Source organism: Aptenodytes patagonicus, chromosome 3, assembly GCF_965638725.1.
Source record: "Aptenodytes patagonicus chromosome 3, bAptPat1.pri.cur, whole genome shotgun sequence".
NCBI classification, from domain to species: domain Eukaryota; kingdom Metazoa; phylum Chordata; class Aves; order Sphenisciformes; family Spheniscidae; genus Aptenodytes; species Aptenodytes patagonicus.
Window position 1 is genome coordinate 35,002,524 of NC_134951.1, and position 21,441 is coordinate 35,023,964.

Below are 21,441 nucleotides of genomic sequence, written 5' to 3' on the forward strand. Positions count from 1 at the left end.
TCTGGTCCTCGGAGCGCCGTAGCTGTGCCAACGCTGGGAACTGGCGAGGCGGCTTGAAACCGAGCGCTTGTCTGTCCCGAGGCACCTGCTGCTGTCTGGGCCACAGGTCTGCCAGCCCAGCGAGTAAAGCCAGGGGCCTTGCACCAATGTATGTATCGGTGTACATACACCACCGGAGGACCAGGCCCCGCATACTGTTTTCCATTCAGTCAAATGAACTGCTGGTCAGGTATCTTGCATGAACATTTTTTTCATTGATTTCTTTTTACTTCTTTAGTAATTCCAATATATGTAAAAATCTAAATATTTTTTTACTTCCTAAGTTAATTTTAAACCTGATTTTCTGTGATAATATCAAAAAGGGTGCTGTCTTGTAAAGAGTATCCGCGTGACTGAGAGGTTTCCAAGCAGCCCCCGTCCTGGAAGGCTGTTCGTAAGACTATTGCGCCGCATTAATGGTATGTGTATATTTTGGGGCTTTTAGCTAGCTGAAACCAAGCATCTGTTATTTGCCGGATGCAATTGCTGTATGTTAATTTACTTGAACTTATCAGAAAGCAGAACACTTTTTATATTTGAAGAAGTTTTATTTTTTCATCTACGTTTCCTACAGATGCCTTTTTCTTTTTATAGGCTCAAATCTAAAGGTCTTTTTAAAATGAATTTGAACACTTTGAATTTATTTGCAGGTAGCTTTGGTAACTATCTTGTTGCATTATTTTTTATTTTGCTAAAAGCTGACGCTAATTTTCTCACACGAGAAAACGGGTATTTTGTTATATGGGCTATCTCAATACCTTTTAAAGAACTACCCCGCGTTCTTCACTGGGGTAGAACAGAGTTAATCCCAGCTTAACTTTACTTCACGCTGGTTTGCTCCTACTCTATATTTTTAGAATTGAAAGCAGAATGTAGCTGGAAACATGCTTCTGCATGGTTTTCAGGTTTGGCCCCTGAAATTTCTTTGCAGTTTCAGGCTGATGTTGTCTTAGTTTTTGGGAAGGGGGCCGGGGAGGGCAGAGTGATGTTAATCTGTTTTGTAATTTGCTTTATCAGTTTCATATCTGTTTTGAGCAGTCTGTGCTGCAGTACACATTGCAAGGAACTAAACACGGAGGATTATTTTTTCCAGTAGCACAAGATAATTTTTCTGATTTGGGAATGTTTACTTACAACAGGACTTTGACCTGAAATATCTTTGACAAAATGTTTTAAACCTTTCTTAAAAGCTTTCTAAGCTTTGTTCTAGTTCAGGGTCAGACTTATATTTTATGGCAAGCTGCGTTATCATCTACTAAGAATGTGTTGGGATTTTCTTCAAATAGCTATGTACAGAACTACTCAGTTTGCCTAAGGAAAGTAATAAACTTGGTAAGAGGGAAACTTTCCTGAGGCTGCAACATACCTCCTTTTGTCCACACGGTGGAGTTCAAAACTTCTGTTCAGTACAAAGGATAAAGCCCAGGCTGAACTCGCTCAGCAGCGCAAGAAATGACCCAGTGCTGCATAGACCAGGCACAAGAGTCAGTGTTTCTGATTTTGTTCTTGAGCCTGACTTTCCCCCCGCCCCCCCCCCCCCAAAAAAAAAATCCATTTATTTTTGCATGGTAGTATTTGCAGAGATACTGCCTTTCTTGGATAGTTTTTTTCAGGTAGTGTTGCTTAGATTCTATTTGTGTTTTGTACATACACACTTTATAGAAGAACACGCAGTATCCCGCTTTCAGGCATCATTTATGTCCACTGTAATGGTGTTTGTCTCTAGGGGAGCAGGGAGTCCGCTACAGTTAGTAAAAATTACAACAGCGTACTTCGTATGGTTGAGTAGCAGTGCAGCCTACTTAGTAATGTTTTAAGAACCAATATTTTTGTCTTAAACTGGATTTTGGTTTCAGTAAAAGAGCACTGTGATATGGAAACAGGATTGATTGTATCATCCATCCTCCCTTTATGTTTTATGATTGTGGATTATGACAGATGTTAGATATGCACAGCTTTGTTAAATAAGCGTATTTTTTAAATTAATGGATAATCATGCAAAATATTTTGGCTCTTCTTTTTCACAAGAGTGAAATATTGTTTTTCATGTCAACATACACTCATTTTTTTTCTTCTTTTTCTGTAATGTTTACATAAAAGTCTTGTAAAAATCCCACGGGCTAAACTAGCATTTTATAAACTTGTTTCCCCAAATATACTATGTAAAGCCACCCCCTAACCTTGCATTTTACCAATGCAGTAGAACCGCTGCTCTAACATGCCATGTTGGAACATGAGAATTATCTCAGGAATCAAAACAAAGTTGGTTTGGGGTTTTTTAAAATCGTGTTTTTGTTAGATTCTGGATGTACTGAGTCATATAAATTTTCCTTGAAATCTGTTATGTCCACTACAACTAGATTGTACTGGTTGGATGTTGAAATCCATCTGCATACGTGTAGGTGGGTGTAGGCCATGGAGAAGAAGTTTAACCGTGACCTTGCCTTGCTTGGTGTTTAAGGGGAAAACTCAAGCTTCACGATACCTTAGGGAAATGTGGTTTCCAAATATTAAGTGCTAACAAACGTTACAGATACTAGACCAAAATAAGTTTGTAGCTAAGAAGAATGTAGTCTGCATGTCTTTTAGCAGTTTTATCTCCGAGTCTACTGTTCTACAAACACGAATGCATTTAATTATTTACTGAAGTTTCAGTGTAAATATATTCTGTCTCCAGTCAATATATTTGGAGGATTTTCAATGACATACCTTATTTTATTATTTTCTTTCATTTCTGAATGATACGCAGCTGTCACTGAATGAATCACAGTACGTGCCGACTGGTTGCTTCTTTCCTTCATTATATTTTTGGTTTGCAGCATTTAAGGTTTGGTTCAATGGAAATGTATTAAGTGGATAGAAAATTGCTTTTTACATTATTATGTAGCCATTTACATCCGAAATAGGATTCTGGATGGAAATAGAAATGTTTTACATACTTTCTGTATGTGGTTCTGTCAGAAATGACAACCTTTCCTTCTGTGTCAAATCACGAGGGGGAGGATGCGACTGCGAACGAGAGAAAGGAGAGGCACAAAGCCACCGCAGCGAGCTCTGGGGAGCGTTCGGCACCAGGGCTGCAAGCCTGGGCTGGCTGAATTCGGGGCAGGGGGGTTGCTTTTGACCACACTGAGGTCAGGCTTGTGCTTCCTGTGGGTTGGTGAAACTTAGGGCTCCACAGTCTGGAGGGAAAAAAAAAAAAGTGAAAAACCTTGGCCTTACATATATATATATATATATATAAGAAAAATATATAGATAGATATAAAATGTATGGAAGTTAATGTAATCTCTGAATCAGATGCAGATAACTTTCCTGTCTGAATGTGAGACAGGTAACTTTAGGTATTTTCATTGTTCTCTTGCTGCCTAAATCTCCCAGGAGAAAAAAGAGAACTCCCAGATCAATGGCATTTTAAAGGATGCTAGGTAATAATTTGACCACTAACATGATTTTCTTTCTTCAAATTTCATAGTGGCTTCAGCAAGCTTGCTTCATCTGTTGTCTAAGCTGCCACAGTTTTACTAGCCCTTTTGAATGCATACACAGCAAGCAAAACAGAACAGGGTTGAGGGGAGGGAAATAAAACTGAAGCCGTAACAAATCAGATGGGAGTAACATGCCCTACAAAATAAAGACATTTCTTTACCTGTGATCCGTGAGCAAAGGAGATGCAGTGACTGCATTTTAAGTGTAAAGGAACCAGAAACTACATGGCCAAATAAGAATATAGAGATGAACAGGTCAAGCAAACACATTTCACCCAATTACCTAAGCAATTTAAAAACATTTGCAAAAATGCAGCGTGTGTTTGTACATGGAGCACAACTGCTAGGCTCTGCTGGGAGGAACCAACACTGTTGTCTCTGAAACTAAGGGACTCGGTTTCTTGTTTTCTCTGTCTTTCAAGTAACCTTGAAAGTACCATCTGTTGACACCTTCCCTTTTTGAAGGAAGAGCAAATTTTAGTTGTAGATACGTGTTTGGCTCTGCGTAAACTCCCATCACAACTAGGGTATTCAGGGAAGCAAAATCTAGCAGAATCCTCCCGTGCCTTGCTTTCTTGCCTCACTGGGGTGCTCCAGCTTGTGCTCTAGAGCCATCACTTGTCCTTTGGCTAGAGAGACACTTTGGCCTTTGTGAAATATTCACAGTTTGTACCTGGTTGCTCGAACCCACTGATGGCTGTAGCAGAAAACTTCTTATATATATACACAAATATAAACTATGTATGTATAACACACACACATATATGTAAGTATCTTAGTGCAGTATTTGGCAGCAGTGTTACTAATACTTGTTAGTAGCCTAGTAGGGAAGGCATTGCAGTCACCATTTTAAAATACCAGATTGGATTGTGAAGAATTGGTTATCATTGTGAGGACAGTTGTTAAACATTTTTCTCTTGGTTCTTGCCTACGCTTAAGTCAAGTAATTGGGCAGCTAAAATATGTATTTATCACAGTGCAGTTAAACCTCGAGAATTAGGAGTGGCGGCAGAGATCCTGATGGGTAAAAGTGATTCTCATTAGTCTTTTGTTCAAAAAATCTCATAGCATTTTATAATGTTGAACCAGAAAGACATGAGAACAAGGTTTACTCGGGACTTCACCGAGATTCCAGGAGCATCTGGTTAGAATGAGTAACACGCTGTCAGTGGCTTGTGAAACTTCTCAATCTCTTTGCTTTGTGCCTTCTAAATATATTTATTTAAACGAGCACTATTTTTTCTGTATCACCATAGTTGATACGCCTTTCTTTTAAATTCATAATCCTGTCTTTATTTTCCACATCTTTATTTACTTGAATACTAAAATTCAGTTCCTGAGATTTTTTGGTATACGGTCTACCATTCTTCAGATAAAATTCTTCCGCTCTTGCACAAGATTCGGAATTGGTAAATACTTAGATTAACCAACGTGTCCCATACCGACTTACAATGGGCCTGAGGATTTATTCTTCAGTTCTGTGGTTTAAGTTAAAACTCACGAGTCAGCTTGAAGGCAGAAAATCTGTCGCAATCTTAAGCTATCCACTTATACAGATTCTGCATTGAATTGACCCTCAGTGTTGAATTTGTTTGATTGTAATAATTCTTATTTGGTTTTTACATATGAATGTTTTCTCTCCTACATGAGTTTCGTTCCATTGTGGAATTCTATGCATTTTTCAGACTATTTTTTAAAGCACTTCACACTTGTATTTAAATGTTGGGGGTTTTTGCTTCTTTTGATTCATTATGTTTATGCATTGCATATGGAAAATAATATTTTCATTGTTATCAGTTGGGTTTTTTTTCTTTTTAAAAGTTTTACACACTTTATAGTCAAAATAAAAGTTTGCTGGTGAAACTAAAGTTTGTCATTACCACGAACGTTTTATTTGTTGCGCTACGTAAGGAGTACTTCTGAGGACCAAGCCCTAAATCAGTAAAAACTGACCTAATTCTAAAATTTTATGGAACACCCTTATGTGTGAACAAGCTAATCACCGCATACACAATTGTCTCGATTTGTTTCTTAAGAATGAAATTCTTTGCACTCATCTATTCTGATGGCTTCTTGTAGTATTAAAGTGGGAGATGTCGGTTATGAGAGAGTTTGGCCAAACTGGAGGTGCAGGAAAGCGGTCCTGTCTCGGGTTTCGCCCAGAGTCTCTGGGAAGGATGGCACATCTTTATGCCTGTTTTCTTCCCCCATTGTTTCCCCGAGATCTCACCTGGTGCTGCTTCTGTGGAACTAGACAGCAGTAGACACTTGTAGATAAAGACTTACTTGTAAAGATTCAACCTCTTTTATATTTTATCATTTAAAATACTGGGCTGTGCAAGGGACATAGACTCACAGAATAGTTTGGGTTGGAAGGGACCTCTAAAGGTCATCTAGTCCAACCCCCCTGCCATGGGCAGGGACATCTTCAACCAGATCAGGTTGCTCAGAGCCCCGTCCAACCTGACCTTGAATGTTTCCAGGGATGGGGCATCCACCACCTCTCTGGGCAACCTCCGCCAGGGTTTCACCACCCTCAGCGTAAAAAAATTTCTTCCTTAGATCTAGTCTAAATCTACCCCCCTTTAGTTTAAAGCCATTCCCCCTTGTCCTGTCACAACAGGCCCTGATAAAGAGTTTGTCCCCATCTTTCTTATAAGCCCCCTTTAAGTACTGATAGGCTGCAATAAGGTCTCCCCGAAGCCTTCTCTTCTGCAGGCTGAACAACCCCAACTCTCTCAGCCTTTCTTCATAGGAGAGGTGTTTCATCCCCCTGATCATTTTCGTGACCCTCTTCTGGACTCGCTCCAACAGGTCCGTGTCTTTCTTATGCTGAGGTCTCCAGAGCTGGACGCAGTACTCCAGGTGGGGTCTCACCAGAGCAGAGTAGAGGGGCAGAATCACCTCCCTCGACCTGCTGGCCACGCTTCTTTTGATGCAGCCCAGGATACGATTGGCCTTCTGGGCTGCGAGCGCACAGTGCTGGCTCATGTCCAGCTTTTCATCCACCAGTACCCCCAAGTCCTTCTCGGCAGGGCTGCTCTCAATCCCTTCGTCCCCCAGCCTGTATTGATACCAGGGGTTGCCCCGACCCAGATGCAGGGCCTTGAACTTGGCCTTGTTAAACCTCATGAGGTTCACATGGGCCCACATAAAAAGATTATCAAAATTAATCCCATTTAACTCGTTCTCAGAAGTCTCTAATAAATGTGCAAATATACTTTCTTTTAGTAGGCAGCTTTATCAGACATTTTTCTCCCAAGTGATCTCTACTTAGGCATTTTCTGTCAACACATGAGGTGCCAGAGAAGCGGCTCTTAGATGCAGCTAGGGGTTTGTTTTGGGCAAGGCTTATATATTGTTTTTTTTCAATAATTCCTTTCAGAGTATATATTATACCAGTATCTTTCCCTTTAGTGTTGTCTTACATGTTACATGCAAAACGCATAGCTCAAATGATCGTGTTATTTCTTTATATTCTCACATGGCATACAAGTCAACGATTTTGAATGTAAACAGACAATGAAGGGCTAGGAAAAAAAAAAAAATCAGTGCGTAAAGCAAGTGTGCCAAAGTTTGTATTTGAAAATTTGGATGACTAATAGCGAAATAAAAGGAAACATCATAGGGTGGTTTCATTGTTGTCTTTGAGAGAGAATACACTTCAGAGAAGGTAAAGTCAAAACCACAAATAGTTTAATTTATACAGAGAGAAACAAAATATCCACATTGCACATTTTCCTCTAAAAATCGAGTTTATCTAAAAAAGCACCTTGGGATGTCTAATGGCGGTCTTCTAGCTGGTCTGGTTATTGGTATTGAATGTAACCATACGTACAAAAACATATAGGGGGATTAAAACATTATTTATTTGTTTTTTGTACAACCACAGATGTTACTTCAAAATCTGTAATCTCTACTATAAAACTTTCATATTTCTGGGACTCAAAATCCCCTTGACAGTGGCTTCTCGCCTTTTGTTTTAGTTTAACATAGAAGGAGGCAAGCTGGAACAGGCTTCATACAAAATTACGAATGCAACACAAATTGGAGTGGAAAATGAAGAGGTTATTCCACATGGCTTATTCACGAGAACCCAGCGATCATACCTTTACAGAGATTTACAGCGTAAAAGGTGTCAGGTTTCCATAAGACCGGCCTCCCAACTCTGTTTCTACAGTTGAATAGAAGAAGAGCTGAGGGAGGTTTAGCATATCCTGTACAGCACATACATACAATGAAACGACTGTGCATGAAGTGATGTAATTTGCTTGGGAGTGCTCTGGAATTTATTTTATAAGCATAAAAGAATAGCTACAACTGAAGTAAATAAACTGTTCCTTTTTTATTTGATGGCTGAAGGCATGTTATTTCACTGTACATCATACATCATAGGAATTAAGTAGGGGAGGAGGAGACATCACAGAAACTCTTTATTTAAAAAAAAAATAAAAATAGACAAGTGCCTTTTTTTCCCCCAAAGGGAGAAAAAGCCAGAAGGCATCACCTGTGTATTTCTGTAAGCACCATTGGTCCAGCTTGTGTTGCTAAGTACACCGTTAGAAAGAATGTACAACCACTGTGTTAAAAATGCCTTACTGAAACCTTGGTTGAAAGGTTTCTCCTTGTTTGTATTTCTCCTTCATTCCTTATTTTTTCTCAGCTGTCTGTGCAGGAAGTAAATTGATGCCGACACTTGGTGGCACTTGCGTTGCCCATTCATGGCCCTTTCATGTTCTTACCAGCTCTCTGTCCAGCCTGCATTCTGCAAGATGATGGCTCGCAGTACCCAGGAGGGCCGGGAGGGCCAGGAGGACCAGGAACCCCCGGCTGACCAGCCACTCCAGGGAGACCTCGTTCACCATCACGGCCTTCCCTGCCATAGCTGGGTTTGCCTGGTTCACCTGGAAAAGTGGATGCAGGTCTAAAAATTGGCAGCATATGACTTGCTTAGTATAAATGTAGCTTTACCGAACATCCTGTTCTTCAAAGCTGTGTGAAGATGGCTTTTTACTGCTCTCAGTGGATTCCCCAGAGAGGTGCCTGCTTAGAGGGACGGTTTTCTTCTAATAGCCAACCAGGCTGTGTTTACACATCTACAGCAATGGAATTTCAGGCCCAACCCTCTCCAGTTATACTGGAGCAGCTCCGCTGCTATAAAAAGCTATGCAGTACAACTGATTGCAGCACTGCAGACAACCCTGTTGGCGATGCGTATGAAGGTGTAGATGCTACTCGCTACTTCAGAGTTCTGTTAGCACTCCAGAAAGAGACTATCAAGAATTTATTTTTATTCTCCACTCAGATGTGTCGGGGAAATAGATGTATAGAGCGGAACTGCTGAGCACTAAAGTATCTTTTTACTTCTAAATCTTCAATGAAGGGATGAAATACGGTGATTTTAGTAAGCCTCTTCCAATGATAAATTTCTAAAGAAGACAACACCAAGTTTCACAAACGTCCTAGCTATCAGTCTATACTCAACTGATTTATTTTTTTCTCCTTTTTACAAAGAGAACAAATTTTGGTATTTTCTGTCTGTATATACACACACTGAAACACACTGTAGAGAGATACTGACGGAAATAACATGTTTATTTTCACTCACTGGCCACTAGAGGCCAGTTGTGCTGCACTTATAAGCAAGAATCTGTCCTGGACTCTTGTTACATAACACTGCAATTAATTACTACACAAATAAAGGAGAATTGTATTTTGAATGTCCTAAATTATGAATGGAGATTTTGAAGACTGCTGTTGCTGCCAGTGAGATAATCTGGGATTGTGGCCTTTTTTCGTTTTATTTTATATATAAATAAATACTTATATTAAAAAAAAAAGAGGTGATCACACATATATACACACATGTGTGATTGTCTTTTTTTTTTAATGCCTTGTATACATTTTTCCTAGTCTTTCTACACTGAGATAAATGGGGTGGTAGCTCTTTAGTAAAAGAGCTTTTAATTCTAATGTGTGACTGTATTATTACCTACGAAGTAAAAATTATGACGTTCTGTTATTTGGGAGCTTATTGCTTAATGGACACCTTTTATCTTTTCAAGGCAGCTTGAGGTATCAGTTCTGAAAAAATTTTTGCTACATCTTTTCTTTTTTATCCTCATCCTTGTTATATTTACCTGGAAGACCTCTTGGTCCAGGGTAACCTTTCAGTCCTCTGCCTGGAAATCCTCTTTCTCCTCTTTCTCCTGGTTCACCTAAAGCAAATTCATGAAATATTAGTTACAGCCTGCTTGGAATATTACTTTCAGTAAGTTCCCTCTCAGAGGTGAATGGCTAACAAGCAAAGAATTCAGGTGGCTGTATGTATTGTTAGCATCTTTGAATGATGTCCTGACACATGTCCTTGTAAGAGGTTTGGGGTTTGTTTGGATTTTTCTCCCCCATTTGAGTTATACTCTGAAGTAGACACGTTGGAGGGGAAAAAAAACACCTGGGGCCAGACAGTAAGTACCACATGAAATACGCCATAGCCTAGATAACAAAAATAAACCAAACTCACAGAACAACACAGGCTGTTTCGGAATACAGACTGAGAGTACTGGCGAATGGCTTTTGCAAGACCACGCGAACTCCGCTAATAAGTAAAAATTCTCAAGTGCTGGTCCTTGAGACAGCTAGTGCAGAGAAGAAAAGAGAAGCTGGCTTGCACACATTACAGTTTTCTGTTGACATCCACATAAGACGTTCATAAAAGTAAAACAAAGGACTTTCTCCGTAATACCAGTATACGAGAACACTTTTCTTTGGTGGGTGCCCAGCTTTTCTTCAAACTCATATGTTGCTCCAAACAAGAAGCATCTTAGTAAGAAGGTGGGTTTTTTGTTGTTTTAGTTGTAAAGTTCAAATTCTGTTCACTGTATATATTCCATAAAAGTACATATATCTACCACTCATGAATACTCTATGTAAACTCCTGATTTTATTTTTTTTTGCTGCAAGTCGAAAGTCGCAAGTATATGCCTAATAATGTTTGAGTGAGCTTTGTTTTATACTTCCATACTTTCTTGTACTGCAGTGAGGAGAGTTGGAATGGACTGTTAAGTTTGGGGCTTGCCTAGAAATGGCACAGCAGAAAATGAGGAAGCTATGTAAAGGAACACAGGAGTCAGTACAAAAGTCCAAGTTTCAATAAAAGATGCACACAGGGTACTAGAGGAGGAATCTTAACTCCACGCTTCAGACTGCCTAGTCAACATGGAGATTCAGCCTGTCTTTGTAAATACAGCTACTGGAAGCGCTGATGTCAGGTTGCCCATATATACTTCTGCTATTTCCAGCTACTGAACACTTTGGAATAGTGTTTACTGCTGGTTACCCCAAACTTCTCCAACTTCTTATTTCTGATTCTGCCCTCCTTCACTACCCCAGGTTGCTCATTAAAGTCACTATAACCTCCTTCCTTGAGCCAGCTCTTTTTGATGCTGCTGTTGTTGATGCTGCGGTTGTTGATGCTGTTAAAAATCACTGTACCTTTGTACCTTCTGCTCTATCTCACAGTAACACGTTCTCGTGTTTCTCTCTCCTCTTTATCGTGCCCTTCTAAACCATTCTCAACATGCTCCTCCTTTTCCCTTTTATCCCATGTCCTAGGTACCCTTTTCCTCTCACTCCCATCTCAGACAACTCCCCAAAAGGATGGGGAAAGTAATTTCATCTCTGTGACCTCTGTGGAACTCTGGTAACTACCAGGAACTGAGTGTGAAGCACTGAGATTTTTTTCAGGGTGCCTGCCATGTACCATCATGATAGCTCTTGCACATGAAAGCATTCACCACTTCTCTTGTATCTGTAATTGTATTTCAAGGTTTACTGTAAGGTAACTTGGACTTTCATGACAATTATGATAGGAAACAAAGCATTTTGCTTGTTTGGGGCTTTTTTTATGCTCTCTAGATTTTTTTTTTAATATTAACACAGTGCAGCCTGCTGTGTGATGAATCAAATTCAGCATATCAGATCACCTTTTTATCTCCATTTTTTGTTGCTTCTGTGAATACAGATGACATTACATTAAATAAAAACAGTAACAGAGCTCCAGTGACAATGCTGTTAAGGTTTGCTTTGTTTGTATTCTATTCCTTCTCTCAAAGGTTTTCCCAATTTTACTTTCAAATAAAACTTGAGACAAAAGTAAATGCTCTAATCCAGCGACAGACCAGCTTTGTGCAGAAATACAATTTTAAAATAAAACCTTCCTTCAAGAAAACAAATCAAAACCACTGCTGAATAGAAACTAATACATACATAGCGGTCATAAGACTTTGCAGAAAATTCTACTGTATAATCCTTTGGAGGTCTATAAACCCTCTCAGTCAGGAACAAAAGAGATTAACTTAGATCAAAGTTTTTTTGTAAAGTATAAGGTTAGTCAATTTTATTATGGATTTGTTCTTTCCAAAGAATCAATCAATTGTGGTACGTGGTGCAATGATGTTAAATGGCTCAAGTATTATACCCAAATAAAAGAGGCAGATTGTTGTCAGTCACTTGTAATGTGAGAAACTGGATAGACTTAGAAAAGTAGGCTAGAGATTAGCAAATGAATCTGACTGTTTACATTAGCTTTTGGGACCGCAAGTCTTGCAGAAGTGAGGTCCACAACCAGACTGAGTAGAGGAAAGAGAGAATCACTGCTGGAACTTCTCAGCATATGAAAAACACAAACCTCAAAAGTCCATGAGAGGGTAAATTAATATTAGGAATCTGACTCAGCTGCTTACTTCTAGTTCAAGGCAGATGCCTGTCCTTTTTCATATTGTATAAGTGATTTGATGACAAAAAACGGAATTATAAACAAGTCTTGCTGAGGCCAGGCCAATATGCCTTTTAATCACTGGGGCAACTGAGGCAACAGTTACAGGAAACAGCTTAGGTTCCTAATTCAGGATCTCTTTGGACTTTACACGTGTACAATGTACATCCACAATCTATAATCTAAAGGAAAAAAAACCCAAAACCACGAAAAATTGGAGCAGTCAACAACTGAAAGCCAGTTACAGAATTTCTTACCTTTAGGACCTTTACGACCGATCTCACCAGGGGGACCTTTAAGGCCAGGCAAGCCACGGGGTCCAAGCTGTCCTGGGAAGCCATTTTCGCCAGCAGGCCCTGGAGCACCTGGTGGTCCCGGTCGGCCAGGAAGACCTGGAGCACCAAATTCCGGCCTCCTAAGACTGGCTGCCAGCTGAGCTAGTTGTTCTGCAACGAACAGGAAGACAGAATTAAGCAGTAAGTGGATCTGAATAGAGAGATTCTCATGTTCACTGAAGAAGAACATGTATTCTCTGCTGCAGAAACTGACAGATCATGGTACAGCACCTTCCTTATGTACAAGGCTATTTACAAAGTTTGTTACATGTAAGATATTATCTTAGTACTACTAGAGGGAAACTGCATAGACACATGGTGAAGCTGGTCACTCTGAAGCCTACATCTTAAACATTTAATGTTTGCAAGCTGAAATTACTTAAATTTCTATGGTTTATTTAGAAATGTCCTTATAATTTTCTATGTCATTTAAATTTCAACCATCTAGTAAGAAAACTTACTCATGCAATTGCTGCCTCTTAAAAGAGCAAATATCTCTCTTCCTTACTACATGTTAATCCTTCCTCTTTACAAGAAGGAACAGCTGAAAAGCATGAGGGCAGTCATCTACATTGGCGTGTGAAGTAAGTGCAGGCCTTCTTTTTCAGAAGAAAGTGGTACTCGTGAGCTCAAGTTTGATAAATAATTAAACATTTTATGTTGATCTTTTCTTAAGGTAGATCAGCAGGAGCTTTGCTCTTCATTAGGCATAGGATCAGCTTGCCATTCCTTGGAATGGTCTAAGCTAGCTATTTTCTTTTCCTCATCCCCCTTTCAGACCACTGCTCTAACACCATGAGAGCAGTCCTCTCTTTGCTTACAGTTTTTATTCTAGACTTCAAATCCATCTTCCAAGCATGCCTTAGAAATAACTTTCTCTGGATACAGCCACACACAATTCCATATGACATTTGCTATAAAATCTGCATGACTTGGCAAAACTAGTTATTTTGTGCCCACAACTAAGAAAAATTAAGATGGGGGTGGTGAGGTGGTGCAAAGGATCTGAAATAAAACAGGAACTATGGCTAGCAGATACATGAGGAAGACTGGGGATAGCAATCTGTGGGCAAAGCCTACTAAGGAGCTGAACTTCAGTAACAGTTGTCTTTAAGCTGACAAGGTTCCAGGGACCCATTTGGATTGATTTCTTCTTTTTTTTTTTCCTTTTGTCTTTTTTTTTTAAAGCATGACAGCATTGACAATTATAGGGGCTCTCAAGAGGGATGCAATGAAGACAGTCTAGATTTTTCCCATATCCTTCTCTTCACTGCTAATTCTGATGGTTATGAATAAATTCAAGCATCATATCTGATTCCAATATAATCCTCCTCAATATTACTGTGTCTTTCAAGGGATCACTTTAAAAGGCCTTTTTATCCTATTTATAGAAAGTTTAAAAAAAAAAAAAAAATACCCTGTTGGGCAGTATCAAGAACAGTGTTGACTACTGATAATTTTTAGATTAAATCATGAGCAGCAATTTCATTCTGGTAAATTCTTAACATTACAAAGGCATAATATCCCTAAGGGCATCTTCAATAGCAAGTACTGAAAAGTATCTTTTGTGCTTACAGGGCAGCATAAATTTTAAACTTGGTAAATCCCATGCACCCAACTGTATTAGAAAAGCTCCAGATTTCTGTGTGTGTCAAGAACAACTGAGCAAATATAATTAAGGTTTAGAACATCTGCCTATTGCTTTCATTTTACGGTATGTTATCTACAAAAAGCCTCTCCGCACTCCTCTTTTTTTTTTAACCTATTTTCCACATAGTTTGTTTGCTGTAATCTAATAGTATATTAGTACAAATGGCAAAACAAGCTCTCAGTGAAGCCGCGTACTTTTATATATGAAAACATAGCAAGTGATTTCTACACTAAATAGATGTTTTTCATAAAAACACTTCGGTCTATTGCCTGGTTACTATAGTAATAGTGTGGAATCAACAGGTATTTCAATGAGGCTGCAAAGTATATATAAAATAAGGGACGTCTTTCTCATATTCTCTCATATTGTGCCCACATTCACATGTGGGAAGATTTTCTGCCAGGTCCCCTGCTGAGGCCACGCTATTTGTTCTGGATAAGAGTGGGAAAATCTTGGTTGCCTCCACAGCAGTAGATTATCCCGATTTAAATGCACAAGAAACATCAAATACTTTTTAGTATGCTTACCTTGCATGACTCTCATGCAAACCTGCTTAATGTGCTGATCGGTTGGTTCTTTTCCCTAGGATTAAAAAAATAATAGCTTAAAAAAACCAGCTGATATCACAGTACATTTTATAAGTGTGCCTGATGCAAAAAGTACTGGCCGGTCAATAAAAGATATTCCAGTCCCTGCAAGTGCAACTATTCCAGCTGAAGTCAATTTGACTAGCAAGGTAGATACTATGTGTGAGACACCCATGTATCAAACATGGTACACGCGCACTACAGCAGTGGGGTGAGCGTAAGAAAATGGAACTGAACTGAAATCCGACGACCCAAGGACCTAACTGTATACAACCCTAAGATTTCTCTGGTGCACAAATGTGCCTGTTGTGAGGTACAGTGTATTTCAAACTGTACTGTGGCACTTGGGTTTTGCATGTGTATGTAGCTTCTGATGCAAGAAAAGGAGTGGTGTGAGTGACAGCTAACTGTTCAAAAGATACCAATCACATTAACACAGTACTTACAGCTGGACCTTGGCTGCCAGGCAGACCTGGGGCACCCTGTTCGCCCTGCAAGCCTCGTGGTCCAGGTGAGCCTCGTGGCCCTTCCATGCCAGGCAGTCCCCGACTTCCCTCAGGCCCACGGGAACCAGGGTCTCCAGGATTACCAACCTGACAATGAAAGAGATCTTCAGTGGACTGCTATACTAGTGTTAGACTCATTCTGACATATCAAAATGGTGACAGGAGCTATTCGCAACTGCAAAGCAATGAGTGCTGGGATGTAGAGTTGTTGAACAGCTTCTTTTTAAGTCAGCAATTGGAGTCAGTAGTTGTGTGATTTATAAACTTAAAAAGAGGTCTGTATTCCTTCCTTAAAGGGGAGAAGTGGAAAAATAAGATATTCTGTCAAAAAAGGCAAATGGGCATCCATACTGACATGCACAAGACGTTGGGGGTTTTTTTTGTCAAAGAACAGATCTCCTATACGTGGTTTCTACTTCTGCCATTGTGCATGTCACATGCAACTTTTCTAGACATTAACTCCTTAACATTATAGATATATATAACTCCTTAACATTATATATATATGTATATATAACATTAACATAACTCCTTAAATTGCAAAAACTCCAGCTCCCTGCTTGTTCAAAATGCCTTTCATTCCCTTTCATAGAGAGTACACCAATAGGCGCCTTCGAGTTACTTTCAATACAAGTTATTGTACTACTATTAATCCATACTAATACTAACAAAGAAAAAAAACCAACCAAAAACCAAACCAACCCCCAAAAAACCAACAAAACCCAACCCCCAAACAAAACAAACAGAAAAAAAATCCTACATACTTATGGCTTCCCAAATCTACTGGGGGAAAAAAAAACCAACACCTGCCGAAAGAGATGCTCAAAAACATAGCAAATTACTCAACTGTGGTATCAGTTAAATCCACAAGACGGAGCCATTTCAGTCCCATCTATGCTGCATCTGAGACAGCTAATTGCTGTCCCTGTCAGAAGAAACCCCAAAGAACACTCTTCAACGGATATATTAAGAAGACAGCAAAATTCCCTTTGTGGACTATACAACCAGGAAGTCATCATTTCTTTCTTCCCCAGTCTGGCGAGTTATCAGGTTCCCTGATGGACTACTCATCCTTGTGTATGTACTCACTACTATGACAAGCTCTCTAAGGTCTCATCAAGAGAAGAGGATTTTAAAAATCTAGGGTGATAAAACTACAGATTTCTCCTCTACTCTATCTCTTCCTCATGTCCTTCCTGTAAGATCTTGATCAGCAGTAAACACTCTCGAGCTTGCATTTGCTTAGCCCCAAAGACACACAGGCCACTGAGAACACAAGCATAGCTCTTTCTGTTACGTTCCACCTCAGTTCCCTGTACACAGAACTGTTGATATGCTAGTATCATAGCCCAAACTGTCAGCTGCTGTAACAATCCCACTCTTTAGTGATCCTGAAATAAAAGAATGCATTCAGTTCTCAGATTCTTTTTCTTATGTGACATGCAAGCTTCTGCTCACCTTCTACATTAAAGCTATCATTCTGTTATTTCTTAAAAAAAAAAAAAAGGCAACCTGGGCCATAAATACTTCTGCTTTCACAGACATCACAGTCCTGCTGCCAGCTTTTTCACAGTGTAAAGATTACAGGCTGCACACAGCCACTGCACCGGGCCTCCTTTCTATACAACACCTACTGTACAAAGAGTGCATTCATTTCCTTAAAAAAAAAAAAAAAATTAGCTGGCCAGCAAACTGCTGCTGAATGATGCTTCTCTTTTATGGAGCTTAGAATTCAGGACATTAATTCCTTTCCAAAGCTAATTCATTTTAATATTAACTGTATTCAAAATTTAAACAAAAGAAATGCTGCTGAAACTCATTCAATTTAACTGTGATAAAGAACTCATTATTTGTATTTTTCTTTCTTAAATCAGAAAATGATCTATCTGACCTACTAGATCTCTCTATTTCTGCAACAGTGCTATTCATTATACTTACAGCTCCCTTTGCTCCTGGTAATCCCATGTCACCCTAAGCAAAAATAAGACAAACTATATTAGAAGAGACTATCCGTTATCATAGACATTACAAATGCAGTAAAGTTGACATGATTTTTTTTTTTCACTATTAAAAAAAAAGTATTGAGTTGCTTTACGCAAAATTACATCTCAAACGAATTACAATTCATTTGGAAATAAAACTTAAATGTCAGATTTTTTTTGTAAAATTCCTTTCTCAAAAATATTTCTGTAAGGTGCAAATAAGAAAGTGTGTTTATTATAATTGGTTTTGTATTGCTTACCTTAGAATTAGACACATGGCTCTAACCTCTCAAACCACAGTTACAGCACAGGACAATCTTAGACAGTAGATTGCTTGGAAAACTTTAGAGGAAGCATTATTTAATCAGGATTTTCTAGTTTGACAGAATTACGGATATTTTACAGTGCTGTGTTATCCCTAACAAAACTGCAACAGAAACCGAGCAGGTGTCTACCCAATGTGCTGTGAAGAAGCCAAACCCCTAGAAGTTCTTGTTCCCAGCAACCTTGCTCCTGGCTCGAACAACCCCGAGATCCCTCTATCACTTGACTGAGAATAGCAGTCCCACTATTCAGAAGTTTTTTGTTTTCCCTCTGAATAGGAAAAAACAAAAAATTTCAAAATCTTGTAATCACCTATGAAACAGATTAACTCTTCTTCTGCGGTGTTTTCGTATTACTCTTGGAGAGATTTCTCAATATTGTATTTTCCTAGTTCCTAAATGTCATTGGTGAAATAAGTGGTTTCTAAAGGTCACAAGGGCCACTGTCTGTTAATGAATATGCTATAAGTGAAGTAGAAATAGCAACTGTTAAAGGTTTAAAAACAGACTAACTTGGCAGCACACTTAAACAACCCATAGTATTGCTTCCTGGGAATCTGTATAGTGATGGTAAAGCTGCATTACTGGACATCTAGCTCACTAGGGCTGTTAATTAACTTTAAAAGCCTTTCAGAATTGCAGAGTGTAAGGAAAAAAGTGCTCATTTCCAGCACACAACCTGGCTACCATTTTTTAGATAGGGAACAGTTTAGTTCCTTCTGAAAGATCAAGTTCTGGCTTTGCTGGATGGGGCCCCATAGGAGCGGCTGTACTAGCGCATTTCTCTTTCCATAGGAAAACAAATCCTCTACCCAAGGGCACATGACCCAGGCATTACCCACGTGAATTCACAACATGACACAGTTGACTGTCACAACATGACAGCAGACTACATGTCCTGCACTATATACACCTTCCTCCAGCAATATCACAGTGCCACAGCCTCTTCCCAGACTATTCTCCCTCTCCCTAACAGCCAGTTGCTACATCTTATTTCCAAAGATAAAGGCAATACAAAATATTTCCATCAAGTCTGAGTTATTAAGGATATTTATTATCTGTGCTCCTTTTTCACCTGAATTAAAATACCTCCTCATCCTCACTGCCTCAAACACTAAGAATTTATGTGTGTGTATACATATATATATTTATATATAAATGCTTAGTGTATCTCTACATATGTATCTATCTGTATATACACACACACACACTTCAAGGCAGTCTGTACTGTATTATACACCTAATAGAATATGCATATCTCAGAGTGCTTTCAAAACAGCAGGAATGGCATGACCAGGCTAATAGAACTGCTGTGCTCTGCAATGCCCAGTTAATATAAAACTGAAATGTGACTTTCAATGATCAAACCATATGCTTGAAGCACTCCAACAACACTTTAAAGTTTTCATTTACGACAACAAAATATTAGATAAGGTGAAGAGAAAATAACGCCTTACTAAGTCACCCTTTTCTCCTCCATCTCCTTCTGCTCCAGGTGCACCCTATATCAAAAAAAAGACATACTGTCAGCCTTCAGATTTAGGCAACATAATGTGCTCAGCATTTGGTATTGTGACTTGAAAGTACCATGATCTCTAACATGACTTACTTGTTCACCCTTAGGTCCTGGTTCACCCACTGAACCCTAAAAGTTTAAAGATAAATAAATAAATACATTTCAGAATTTGAAACTGCAGGTTCAAAAGCATACTAAATTATCTTCAATCCTCCCTACCATCTAGCATGAATGCAAGAGACCTTCAAAGCTGCAAATTTTTAAGAATGACAAAGAAAGCACTCAAATCTTACTATATAATTAAGGTGACAGACTGAAGGCAAGTAACAACATGGAACATATAATCCACTGCCACACTGGATGGTACAGATTCTGACTGTGAAACAGTAGTTCTCCTCTTTACATGGCAGATGCTCTTGCAGCTGCTACAACTCTGCTCTGCAAATTGGTTAGAAGTTATAAGTGAAAAATCCAGTAAGTGTATCACTTTTTCTAGCCCTATTAAGTATTCGGTATTGCTGTAGGCCATACCAGCCCTGCTAACGTGCGATAAGCACACTGACACATCCACAAGTTCAGTCACAATCTTGTCTTGCTTGCTGTTTAATTCTCAATGTTTCTTAGCAGAGCTGTCTCTAGAATTTTGATCATTACAGTCAAAGCTGAATGGCTTGTATCTTAAAGTCGATATTCCTTTTTTTAAAAAAATAATATTAATTATGTTTCATCTTAGAATACTGTAACCAAACATACAAGTGTGGATAGGCAGGAACCAAAAAGAGGAATAAATTAATGACCTGATTCATTTCAAACATATGTAATTTGTTTCTATAGTAAAAGTATTTCATCTGTAGAACAGTGTATTATTTAAGAAAATCTTAGTATTTGTGTTTTGTTAGAAAACCAATCACACCATCCTTAAATGTTGCAGTCTGTGCACATTCAAACATATACATTCCAAAAGAACTATAACTGTGCGTATTTTTTTTTTCTAAAACAGACAGAGATACAGCATTTTGTCTCCCATTTCAGAAATCCATTTAATTCATATCAGATATAGGCACACAAACCGGTGTAACATTTACAATTTAATGAGTTCAGATTTGTTCTCATGTTCCTGAGGACGAAGAGCCAATACTAAATTATCCACAAAGCTAAGCAGTGGAAATCACAGACCTATTTAACATTCCAACTTTTTCAAACAACACTAAAACTATTTTGTCTGAAGTGTTCTCAAAATCGTGCCTTATTAAGGTTTTCCAAATTACTCACAAAAAAAGACATTGATTTCCAACCTAACATCATTTTTGGGGTTCTTTTTCTCCACTTACTCTTCTTTAGAGCAACAAAACTGCCAATAGATAAAGTTGAGGTGGAAGAAGCTTTTGCTTTTATGAAACTTGGCCTGTAATATTTATATCAGCAAACATAAAAATCACAGCTGAAACTATCTGCATCTATTCTACATTGACTCTCAAAATTTCAATGGAGACAATAGGGTAAGATGTCAAAATATGAAAATATCCACTCTTTTGACATACTGCTTACCTATTTGTAAACATCCCTCTCAAACCATGCCCAGGAATTGTTTGCGAAACTGCCAGTAAGCATCAGCCAAAACTGTACTAGGGGCTACACTAACTATTTAACAATATAAAGGATCATGTTCCAGTGCCAAGGTCTGGGTCTTGGCCTGGTGCTGTTTAATTTACTAACATAGACAGAACCAGAGTGGCTGAGGCCAATTCAAAATGTGTGAATCAGAAAGAGTATAAGTGGTGAACACTGCATAACTACTCTGTAAGATTCACTGAAGCATGATCCATCGTTGTAACACTGTTTTGTATTGCTATCTCTGCTATAATATGTCAGGTGTGTGACAGATGCACTCGACGCCTTGACCTTACTAGTGGCAGTCTGGTTCAGGCTCCAAAAGAAGTAAAGGCCCAGGCCATAACCGGGCCAAGAACTTCTCGAGTTCCAATCTGTTCTCTGAAAACCCACACAGGAAGAGGGTGACATGGTGAGCATTGATGCATATGGGCTTGGAAACTGGAACACCGACCATGCAATTAACACATGAAGAGCAGGTGCTTCTTCCAAGACTCATTTGTCAAGGAACAAAGTAAGTTGTGGGTACAAGGAGTCTCATGCCTACCTTTTCCATCACACATAACTTGACTACGAGCCAACCACTTTATTCCATAAATAGGACAGCCTGAGTGAGCCTTTTTTGAG

General features: G+C 39.0%; 1 protein-coding gene across 2 annotated transcripts in view; it reads right to left on the minus strand.

Moving 5' to 3' along the window:
- Positions 1 to 7,934: 7,934 nt before the first annotated feature.
- Positions 7,935 to 21,441, minus strand: part of COL9A1 (collagen type IX alpha 1 chain) — a 78,858-nt gene continuing 65,351 nt past the window's right edge. For both annotated transcript variants that reach the window (XM_076333009.1, XM_076333010.1), the window contains exons 31-38: positions 19,297 to 19,332; positions 19,145 to 19,189; positions 17,321 to 17,353; positions 15,323 to 15,469; positions 14,817 to 14,871; positions 12,561 to 12,749; positions 9,668 to 9,745; positions 7,935 to 8,431 (exon numbers count right to left, since the gene is read on the minus strand). In XM_076333009.1, coding sequence (XP_076189124.1) covers positions 8,247 to 8,431; positions 9,668 to 9,745; positions 12,561 to 12,749; positions 14,817 to 14,871; positions 15,323 to 15,469; positions 17,321 to 17,353; positions 19,145 to 19,189; positions 19,297 to 19,332 — 768 coding nt within the window. In that variant the 3' untranslated portion in view covers positions 7,935 to 8,246. The remainder of the gene's footprint in view (positions 8,432 to 9,667; positions 9,746 to 12,560; positions 12,750 to 14,816; positions 14,872 to 15,322; positions 15,470 to 17,320; positions 17,354 to 19,144; positions 19,190 to 19,296; positions 19,333 to 21,441) is intronic.